This window comes from Puma concolor, chromosome A3, assembly GCF_028749965.1.
Source record: "Puma concolor isolate L17-30 chromosome A3, mPumCon1.1.hap2, whole genome shotgun sequence".
Classification (NCBI taxonomy): domain Eukaryota; kingdom Metazoa; phylum Chordata; class Mammalia; order Carnivora; family Felidae; genus Puma; species Puma concolor.
Genome location: NC_141669.1, coordinates 31,582,099 through 31,593,619, shown reverse-complemented (window position 1 = coordinate 31,593,619; position 11,521 = coordinate 31,582,099). Strand labels below are relative to the sequence as shown.

Sequence of the window (11,521 nt, the reverse complement as noted above, 5' to 3'; positions counted from 1 at the left end):
TGTAGTGGGAAAGAAACGATGAGTGCTGAATCAAGAGGGAGTCTGAGGGGACAGAGAGGAGAACTGGACAGAGATTTAGAAGTCAAGACTGACTTTACACACGCTTGGTATAGAAGGAGGGTGGGGGAGGGACAAGTCTGCAGTAACACTGAGGTTTCACTGTGATGAGAAATTGAAGAGGGATAGCTGACTGGGGAAAACAAAGAATGGATTTTCCAACACACACAGATATGAAGCGACCGTGGGACAATGCTCAGTCTCTTGACTGTACTTGCATTTAGCTTCTCGACACTCCTTGAAGTCGGGAGCTGTGTGGGCCTGTTCGGGGCACTGTAGTAGCATTCTATGACATTAATATAGTGTCTGACCGTGGAAAGGATACCAGTTAGGTCGATTGACTAGGAGGAGTGCAGCCTTAACTCCCTGGGGGTTCCTGATGGGGGTGCACCCAGTAGTGAGTTCACTGCTGACTCTAACGGAAAGTTTATTCTTTGACTGCAAAAATACTCACTTTTGCATCTTTTTTCATGCCCAAGATGATACCTTGCAGAAAGCAGATTGTTGGCAATACTAGATAGATGCCGCATAGGGAGATTATGAAAGGAAATCCATCATCAGGCCAGGCTTATGGCTTGAGCTTAGGCTGCCCCAGGGGTACTGAACCAGGATGCAGGGAGTTAGGAAGTCCAGGAGGAGCTTCAAGTCCCTTTCCATAAAGACAGAGAACAGATGAATAAACAGACAGCCCAATGAAAACTCCTCTAAAATGGCACCCTGAAGCTTTCATGACACCAGTGCTTTCCAAGAGATTGTGCAGGAGGTAAGGCCGTGATATTTAGACTTTTGAGAAGACGTGGACAAGACAGCAATTCAGATACCTGGACGCCTGTCTTTACCAAGGAAAAGGAGTTTTTAATGCATTGGTGATGTAGTAGAAATCCAAAAGAAAAGAGACTGTGTTTCACAGAAGCTTCCACGGACTGGTGTTTATTTTAAAAAGTGACCTGCACTTTCTGGAGGATATCACTGGATCCTCACAAGAAGGTTTCATCATAGTTAGGAAAGGACCTACTACAATTCATTTTCTGATGACAATGCTTTCTGGCTTGTCCCTGCAAGGTACTAGGGGCAGGAAAAGGTATGCAGTCAAGAAGATAGGGGGGAGGGTCTCATAAGCAGATGGGAGCTATTGCAAATAAACCATAGGATGGTCTCTGGAGGGGAAGCAACATTAGGGACTTGGGCGAGGAAAGATCAAGAGGAAAAGCAGGGCAGAGCAATAGCTTAGGAGGAAGGCAGGTAGGGTGGTATCCCCCACAGAAGGTGGCGGATAAAAAAGAGAAAAAGGCGTGCGAAAGCAACCGCACGTGCAGGGCACGAGTTAAGGATTATGAAGAAGAGCTGTAAAAAGAATTGGGTTACTGAACTGGGAAGGAGGGACTTGGTTCTCTGGAGATCCCTTCTGCGTTCACACAGGCCAGCCCAGCGCTAAGGGGGTGTGGTACTGAGCTCGCAGCCGTGCGGATGCCAGGTGACCGCGGTGGGGGCGCCGCCCAATCCCATCCAGTAGCGGGAGGCCAGGAAAGCCTAGGGACAGGCTGACAGTCGGGCAGGGAGGCTGGCAGGGCGGAGGCGGAGCGAAGGCGCCGATGGGCGGGACGGGGGAGGGCGTGGGGAGGACAAGGAGGCGCTGGCTACTGGCGGCGCTAGGACCCGCCAGCGTCCCGCCGGCTCCCGGGAGGTTGATAAAGCGGCGGCGGCGTTTGACGTCAGTGGGGAGTTAATTTTAAATCGGTACAAGATGGCGGAGGGGGACGAGGCAGCGCGGAGGCAGCAGCCGCACCAGGGGCTGCGGCGCCGGCGGCGGACCAGCGACCCAAACACCGGGGTTAACCACGTCTCGTCCACGACCTTCCTAGGTACGCGCCGGCGGGGCGGAGGCCGCAGGGTCCCGGTGGGGAGAGGGCGCGGGCCGCTCGGACCCGCGGGCACCGGCCGCAGGCGGCGGGGTCGTCGTTCGCGGCTGGCTCAGCTCTCTTCCCGCCGTCGCGTCTGGCGGCCGCGGGGCCTAACCCCCGCCGCGCCCCGAGCTCCCGCGGCGCGCGGCCTGAAAGGGCGGCCCTCGGGCCGCGGCTCCCGCAGCTGTCGGGTGAACGGGCGGCGCGCGCGTCTGCGCCCGGGCGGCCCGGCCCCCTGCCCGCCCGCCGCGTGGCTGCCGCCGCGTCCGCCCCGACCTGAGGGGGCGGCCTTGAGCCGGGGCCGCAGGCCGGGGGCGCTGGGAAGTCGGCGGCGCAGCGGCTGGGTGCTGGAGAGCTCCGGACGCGGCAGGGCGATCTGTCTGCCGGCGGGCACTCGCTGCCCTCTGTCTCAGAAAGGGAGGACGGAGTGGCTAGGGCTTTATGGGCTCCACGGAGGAGGAGGACGCAGAGCGCGTGGGGGGAGCAGACACCTCGCTGCCAGGTCGGAAAGCTCTCCAGACACCCTTCCAGGAGGGAACCGCAGTCCGCAGACCAGGGCTGTGCCCCGGGGCTCGCGTTCCGGGGCTCCTCGGCCCCCGAACCCACTCCCGCCGGTTGCGCGTGGCTAGGATGCAAGTCCAGATTTAGTTGTTAAACTAGGCTTGTGAGCCGTTTACTAGTCACCCAGACGGTAGTGAGGCCCGATCAGACTGAAAGGTCTGTGGTGTGAAGTCACCTGATCCTTCGCTCCCCGGTTTTGCTGAATGTGAGCTCCTACTGTACGTGTACCAGGAGCGCCCCTGCCCCCTCCAAGACGCATTTGCTTTGGCAGCGGAGTGTTGTGTGTCCCTCTCCTAACACCCCTATTTTTAGGAGTTCAGCATTTGATCTTTTGCTGTGGTGTGAACCGAACGCCTGAAATCCTGATTGAGAATTTTGATAGTACTTAAAGGCATGAAGTTTTTCAAATGCTTATAAACAGTAAAAGCTTACGGTTAGGGAAGTATGGCCGGGGCATAGAGAAGATTTTATAAACTACACTAAACGTGAACTTGTGTTCTTCAGATTCCTCTTTCCACAATCTGATAAAGGTTTAGTGAGATGAGATGTAAAACATTTTGATAAGATGTTATCCATGAAGACACTTCAAGAGAAAAGTTTATGTGAACTATGTATTTCATCATTCATAGTAACCCTTGGACGTGGTGACCATATGTCAGAGGCGATGATAAACTTTAGAGTTTTGATACGGGATAAAGAACAGGAAATAAAGTTTATTTTATTATTGCCTGCCAAAAAAAGCACTTGACAGAACTGTTTACATAGAAAAACCAAAATACAACCAGAGAAGAAGGGTTTTGCTTTAGATCTCTTCTGGTTGGAATTCTCAAATAATTAGTTTTGGAATGCTGATGGATTGATTAATTTAGATCTTTTGGATCCTAGGGGTCTGTAGTGTGTGTGTGTGTGTGTGTGTGTGTGTGTGTGTGTGTGTGTGTGTAAGCTCTTGTGCTTTATATATATATATTTTTAAGGTGACCGTTTTAGATGTAGTTTCAGAGTGTTTTATGTACTTGCCTTATTAGGAGAAGCATAACTTTATGACTTAGTCATGGTGATGAACATTGTTTTTATTTTGTGGTACATTGGAAAGAGATGTGATTCTTAAGAGTTGATAAATAGGGCTCACTATTTATTAAATGTTCTGTCTGCTACTCAGAGGTGTTTGTGTGCTTTTTTCCTCCTACTCTGGAGGTAGCCCTTCACTTGGTAACGATACCTATCAAATGACTGCCTAAAACCTGCTAATTTGCTCTGAAGTCTCTCAATACTACATTAAAATCCAAAAAAAACTTCTTAAGATTTGTGTTTAAAGTCCTTGCAGACAGGCTGTGAATGAGTAGGGACTCATCTGTTTTTGACTTTGTAGAAGCAACTCTTTGTCTCCCTCTGCTTTCTGAATAAGTAAAGTTGAAGAACTGAGTTGGGGTGAGTCAGGTGCCACTCCAGTAGCTCAATCTTATACGAAGGTGGTTTGTGTCTCTTAAGAGAAATGCTTACTCTCTTTAGGAATGTACGATCTTTATAAAGTACTTATGTACTCTTGTATTTTAATGGCTTTGTGGGATGATAGGAATCTGTGGATGTGATTAAATCTCCTTAGTAAGGTGTTTCAAAATTCCTGGAAATTCTTTATTTGGTGAAGAAAGATCTGCCTTACAGTTAAGAGGCATTTATTATAGGGAAAATAAACTGTGAGTTAAAATGAGATTCTGGCCTTAAGTCAAGTGTGTCCATTTGGGATTCGATTTTAGTTTGCCACTATGTTTTAACTTTAGGATAAAATTTTTGAATATTCACAAGTGAAAGTAACTTTCTTGAAATTGTTAGACCTTTTCCAAAATTGTGCTTTTTCCACCTGTCTAGTATTAGACAGTTGTTAAGAGTACCTGGAAAACTGTCACATCGTTCCATGCTGGAGTTCAAGACATATTGTGAGAGGGACGCCTGGGTGGCTCAGTGGGTTAAGCGTCCCATTTCAGTTCAGGTCATGATCTCACGGTTCGTGGGTTCGAGCACCGCGTTGGGCTCTGTGCTGACAGCTCAGAGCCTGGAGCTTGATTCGGATTCTGTGTCTCCTCCTTCTCCCTCTGCCCCTCTCCTGCTCGCACTCTGTCTCTCAAAAATGAATAAATATTAAAAAAAAAATTTTTTTTAAATCACGATACTTTTTAGCAAGATGCATTAAAAAATTGTTTATGCTCGTTTCAAATACTTGTTTGACATGATTGTGAGCAAAGCCTTTTGGCAGGCTCTCAAAGTTAAGAGACAGAAATGTAAGGAATGGGAGTGGAAGTCAAACTTTTTTGTAACGGTGATTTATTGCTTTACAGAAGTTTTCTCTGGGGTGGCTACAGGGAAACCCCCCTTTTTTTTTCTTTAAAAATATGTAATGGTATTCTGTGTAACCATTTTAGGGTTCTAAAATCCAGGTATGTTAACTTTCTTGGGCATTATTTAACTTAAGGAAGATAGATGTGAGTATTGAGTTGCTGAACTTGATCCCCCAATGAATTCATTACCCATGTTAAGTTTCTTCCTATCCTTTACTGTTCCCTATCACCTCTAGTACAGAAGAATGGTTGAGGGCTTTCTCTATAGCTTCAAAAGTGAGTAGTTGAAAAAACTCCACCAGTCTGAAAATATGGTGGCAATAGGATAATCCTTGATATTTTATAAAGTGCTTTAAACATCTTGCTTTGATCTTTTTTTTTTCTTTCTTAAAATCTGCCTTTGAGACATCCCATTGGAGGGAGTGATTTTGACTTGTCTACAGTCACAGAAACTACTCAGAGGCACTCTTACCCCTGTAGACTTGGAGGAGAGTATGGGTCTTTCTTCCTTGAAAATTATCACAGGCATAATTAGAAATGCCAGGGTAAAACTGTTGAATGATGTCTGAAATCATACTAATGATTTTTTTTTAGTTTTATAGGCATTTAATAGCTTACCAGTTGATACAATAGGATTTTTTTTTTTAATTTTTTTTTCCAACGTTTTTATTTATTTTTGGGACAGAGAGAGACAGAGCATGAATGGGGGAGGGGCAGAGAGAGAGGGAGGCACAGAATCGGAAACAGGCTCCAGGCTCCGAGCCATCAGCCCAGAGCCTGACGCGGGGCTCGAACTCACGGACCGCGAGATCGTGACCTGGCTGAAGTCGGACGCTCAACCGACTGCGCCACCCAGGCGCCCCGCAATAGGATTTTTTAATATGCAGAAAACATGAATAAATTTTGTTTTACGCAGTCTGAGAGCAACAACTCTTACTGTAAAACACGAGCAATATTATATACATTCCTTTAGTGATTTTTTTTTTTTTTTAATTGTGTCAGTATCTTCAGTTAACGTTTACAATCTGGGAACTGTTTTCTCCAATCATCACCACCTCTGCAACATTCATATGAAATCAGTGCTTGCTTTCATGTCAGTGTCAGATCAACTTCTAACTCGAAGATTTTGTGTTTGTTTCTGTCATCTTCATAGTGAGCCTTAGGGATGCCTGAAGGATAGGCAGGACAAAAAGCAGTTGTGACTTGTAAATCCAGCTTGCCCTCCCCCCCACCCTACTGAAAACAAACAAACAAACAAACCCCAAAACCTTTTTCACCAATTTTGTACATGTCGTTTCTCTACCAGGAGATTCTTTTTTGCATCATCTAGATTAATTAAGACATTGGACTTATATACAGCTGGACAGAAAGAGTAACCATTTTAAGTGCCTTTTCCTTCAACAATTTTAACTTCAGTTGTTTAAGGATTGGGACAGTTAATGAGTAACGATAGAGCAAGTCACTAAGTGGAGTAGGAGATTTTAAAGTAGAAAGGGAAAAGGTAGAAAGAAGAATTCATAGAAAGAAGTAGAATTCACGAAGTAGAACAACTTTGCTTATTAAGTACATTGACAAATACAAAATATTCAGAAGTGCAAAGCCAAGATGACTATTTTACAAATGATTTTTCAAGTTATTGGTAATCCTATCTCTCTGTGTTTAGGTGTACATATATTTGCTAAACTTAGGTAGATTTTTGTAAAATGTGTATTTAAGTAGCCACCCTCACTATCTACTGTGGGATAAATGGCTGTAGGTAGGCGGTTTTATGGGCAGATGATATCTATTAGAAGGAATTGTTAAGTCATGAAAGACTTATTTATACATTCTCTATATTCCCAAGGAGATAGTGTACATTTTGACTAATTTGGGGTTTAGTTTTCTGACCAGTACAGGTAGGATCTAGGGGATGCCTGGGTAATGTACTATCTTAATAGAAATTATTCATACAAATTATATTTCTGTGACTGGCATCAAAATAACCAGTAACTCTAGTAACTTGTTGGTGAACTATGTAACTTTGAAAGAGCTTATCAAGGATCTATAGTACATTTCATCTTTTTATTGCATAATACTCTGTGGGGGTAATGTTTCTTTAATTACAGAGAAGCAAGATAGTGCAGTGGGAAAGAATGAGGAATCAAAAGCTGAGTGACATCACTTAAACTCTCTGAGCCTTGAAGCCCCGCACATACAGCAGTGATGATAATCCCATGATAGGGCTGTTGTGGGAACAAGTGAGATGACAGGTACAAGTGTTCTGTAACTTGTAAAGCTGTCTGTGTGTAAGAGACAGTAATGTACATGTAAGAATGTGCCAATTCGACTATGCTGTTATATAGATGTGTATATTTGCAATCAGTCTCTTCTAATTTTTTTTTCACTGCAGTGTGGGCAAAGGTTTATTTTGAGCAAGGGTAGTGGGTGCATTTTTAACTTTATCTGTAAAATGCTGATAATGTGTTCATGATTAGGGGTATTGCAAGTATTAAATGTGATAAATGCTCTTAACCCACCGGCAAACATTCTGTTGATGGTAGTTATTACTATAATGTATAGTATTTAAGATGAGACTCTGAACTAAAAGTTAAGTTTCACAATAGGTGACTTGAAAGATCTTTGTTAGTTTTTATAAGATAAAAATATACATGCATATTTCTCAGCCATCTTCATTTTAATAAACTTGCACTTTAGAGAATCAGTTAATCATATGGCAAAACAGTCTTCTGAAATTGTTAATTTTTTTTAAGATTATTTATTTTTTAGAGGTAGAGACAGTGTGAGCAGGGGAGAGGCAGAGAGAGAGGGAGACACAGAACTCAAAGCAGGCTCCAGGAGCTAAGTTGTCATCACAGAGCCTGATGCGGGACTCGAACTCACAAACTGTTGAGATCATGACCTGAGCTGAAGTCGGGGGCTCAACCGACAGAGCCACCCAGGTGCCCCTGAAATTGTCTATTTCAATTATAAGATTCAGTATGAAGTAATTTCTTAGTTAAGGTCATGGCAGTTTCCAAGTGGAGTGCATTGACTTTTCAGACAGTAAATGTGTAGAATCTAACGGGTCTGTTATGCCCAAGAGTGCCTCAAGAATGATTGACTTGAAATTATACAAATTGTGAATCCCATTAAAAGCTTTTTTCCCCCTACATGTAATAATCATTTATAGTAGAGCCATGGATAGTGCTTAGGACATATTATTTTAACCAAAGACTTAACTTTTGAATTCTATACACTTCTTATGATCATCAGAATGGATTTAGAATGGAGGCTTTAATTTAGAATGGAGGTTTTAATGCTAGCTCTATAATAACATTTTTTCCTTCCTGGTAGGTAATATCTGCCCTAGTAAACTTAAGCAAATTTACAGGGTTTTTGTTTTTTGTTTTTTGATTGTTAAATAGTCTGTGAAGGCACTTTAGAAACTTTAAAGCCTTCTATAAAGAAACTTTTTAAAGGGGGTGAAATTGAAATGCTAAATGAGCTACTTTTTCATATTTGAATGAATGGGTTCATGAGATATTAAAAGTTGGATTAAATTCACTTTTATCAGAATGGGAGGGAGTTGATTTTTTTGAAGTAAGTTGTAGGGAAACTTTGACACGAAATCATCCTTCTTCTGAGATTTTTTTTGAAGACCTTTGTTAATCACATCTTCAGAAATCGCTTTCTTTTCATCAGCCCTTTAATTTTAAAATAGATGTGTCAATATGAACTGTGGAAATTTTGTTTAGAGTTGAGAGACTTTTTATTGCAGGAGAATGGCAGTGGCCTTGGGTATTGTTTATCAAATTCTGAAGTGTAGGCTAGAAGTTCTCAGAAAGGTTGAACAATGTTGTTGATGCCAAATGTCTTACAGTTAGATATTAAGATAGAAATGTACTGCATTTAAATTATAGCTGAACTTGTGATTGGTCAGAGCTTTTAATCTAATACAAGTCGTGGATAATTTATACCTTGTAAAAGTTTTAATTTTTGTAAAATTTCAAAAGCAGTAAATCTTTATAGACTTTGGAAAATATAAATAAAATAAAAAAGAAGAAAATAAAAATAATATCAACTAGTGGTAAGTGATATGGGAAACAAAGGCAAAAGAAAAAATTAAATTTCCTTGCTACTTATAGCCCATTGACAAGTCTTTGAGACAGGCATAGTGACCTTCCTCTAGGAACTCAGCTGCCTCAATGATGACACTTTGCTAAGGGCAAAAGGCAATATTAGCTTAACATTATCCCGATCTCTAGGGTCCTAGAGGATTCTGTAAGTCTACTTTAACATATAAAAACTCCTTTGGAAACTTCTTTTATCTCTACCCCCCAAATACATGTCAGCAATCATCCTCCAAGTATATGGCCCACTGATATACATCTCAAGGATCTCGTGACTAAGGTTTTATTAGACAGTAATAAATGAACTTTTCCTAACAGTAGCTAGCCCCCTTAAGGTCCTGGAAACCTTGTTTCCAAAATTCCTTAGAGACTTGCAGTGTCCCTAAGCCCCCTCCCAACCTGAAGGTATGTAATCAGTCATCCATCACAACCCTAGTGCAGCTCTTTCTGCCCATGGAGCCGGTTCCATGCTTTAATAAAACCCCCTTTTTGCACTCAAGAGGTCTTAAGATTCTTTGTTGGCCGTCGGCCCTGAACCCCAACATTTCTACATCAGTAAGTACTGCTAACATTTTAGTGTACATCTTTTAGTATATATCCTTTTTGAATGCATAATTTAATTTTTCCAAAATTGGGATCTTACTGTAATTTTGTAATTTGCTTTTTCTTTAAAAAAATATTTTTTTAATGTTTTATTTACTTTTGAGAGAGAGAGAGAGAGAGAGAGAGAGGCAGAGTACGAGCGGGGGAGGGGCAGAGAGAGAGGGAGACACAGAATCCGAAGCAGGCTCCAGGTTCTGAGCTGTCAGCACAGAGCCTGAAGCAGGGCTCGAACCCACGAGCTGTGAGATCATGACCTGAGCCGAAGTCGGACGCTTAACCGACTGAGCCACCCAGGTGCCCCTGTAATTCACTTTTTCATTCCATATTGTATTTCCTTGTGTGATTAAATAATCTTTACAACATGATTTTTAAAGTGGCATTAAAAGTGGGGATTTTTTTGTGAACAATGCTGGCGAAACATCTTTGTAGATAAATTTTGACCTTTAGGATATGGTTTTAAAAGTAGGTGGGTCAAACTACCTATACGTTTTCAAGATTGAAGACACATCAGCAAATCATTTGGAAAGGTTGTTACCATATATTCTGTGTTCATTTGGATTAGGTTTGTACTTGTTTACAAATACTTCTGTTCACACGTGGATGTTGTTATTTAAAAATGAATGCCAACACATAGGTAAAAATGAGGACCTTACTGTTGCATTTGCATTTCATTGATTACAGTTGATCTTGAAATTTTAATATGGTAACAGAGTGTGAACTCAGAACTTTTTATTAATTGCATTTTTATAATCTTGGACCATCTCAGTGTTACTCTTACTATTTTGTAAAAGTCCTGTTGTGTATAAGAAATTCTTTTTCATATTTGCTTTTTAATTTTGTGGGGAAGGGGGTTGGCGAATAGTGTTGTTTTTTTTTTTTTAAATGTTTAAAATGGCTCCATATGAATGCTTTTCTTAAATAAATCGGCAACTTGTCCCTTTACTGATGCTCGTCTCTTCTGAATCTTTAGGTATGCTAGAGGGTTTTCTTTTCTTTCTCTCTCTTTTTTTTTTTTTTAAACTGTTTTGAATTCTTCCTGAGATATTGTTTGTTTCTGACTCATTAATGACAGAGTATGTGCATCTGCTTTGGTGCCCATAGTGTGATAGAAGTTCCTAGCTTAGGAGCTGCGTTCATATTGTCCCACCACCAAGCTTCAACTTCCTGAACTAAAAGAAACCTACTTTGGAAGTTTTTAGATTAAAAGATAATGTCTTAAAAGCACTTGGCATATATTGACTATACAAAGAAAGTTATCACCCCTTCAGGATGAAGAGAGCCTGAAAGGGCTGGGACTTGTTTTCTTTTGGGAGAAAAGAGGGGGGGAGTAGGGCAGGCTGATAGAAGACCATTTTTAGACAAAGAACTAGCTTTTTTTCCCTTGATGCTATCAGTTGACATATTGAACACCTACCTTTTGAAAGGGCTTTTCAGTTGTGTGTACTGAGTACCGGTGTGGAAAAGTGTAGAACAGATCCCTGTTCTGAGCTTTCATGTAGTTGGGAGATCAGATAGACCTTATGCATATTTGTGAGTAAAGTTTATCATTAAGTTTATAATTTCAGAAGTAGGAACCCCTGTGTGTGAGGGTGGGCTTTGTCAGGCCTTGAGGAATGAGTGGGTCCTAGGAGGCCGAGTGTAGGATATCCTACTTGTTTGAAGATAGGCAGTATTTGGTAAGTTTTTTTTTTTTTTTTACAAAATAGTTTAAGCACTTGTCTATTTTTTTTTTTTTTAATTTTTTTTTTCAACGTTTATTTATTTTGGGGACAGAGAGAGACAGAGCATGAACGGGGGAGGGGCAGAGAGAGAGGGAGACACAGAATCGGAAACAGGCTCCAGGCTCCGAGCCATCAGCCGAGAGCCTGACGTGGGGCTCGAACTCACGGACCGCGAGATCGTGACCTGGCTGAAGTCGGACGCTTAACCGACTGCGCCACCCAGGCGCCCCAGCACT

General features: G+C 42.2%; 1 protein-coding gene across 5 annotated transcripts in view; it reads left to right on the top strand.

The window, feature by feature from the left end:
• The first annotated feature begins 1,764 nt into the window (after window positions 1-1,764).
• The window catches only part of ATL2 (atlastin GTPase 2), a 59,071-nt gene continuing 49,314 nt past the window's right edge, over window positions 1,765-11,521 (top strand). For 3 of the 5 annotated variants that reach the window (XM_086700393.1, XM_086700394.1, XM_086700392.1), the window contains exon 1: window positions 1,765-1,919. In XM_086700393.1, coding sequence (XP_086556519.1) covers window positions 1,802-1,919 — 118 coding nt within the window. In that variant the 5' untranslated portion in view covers window positions 1,765-1,801. The other 2 variants (XM_086700395.1, XM_086700396.1) reach the window with 2 other exon arrangements.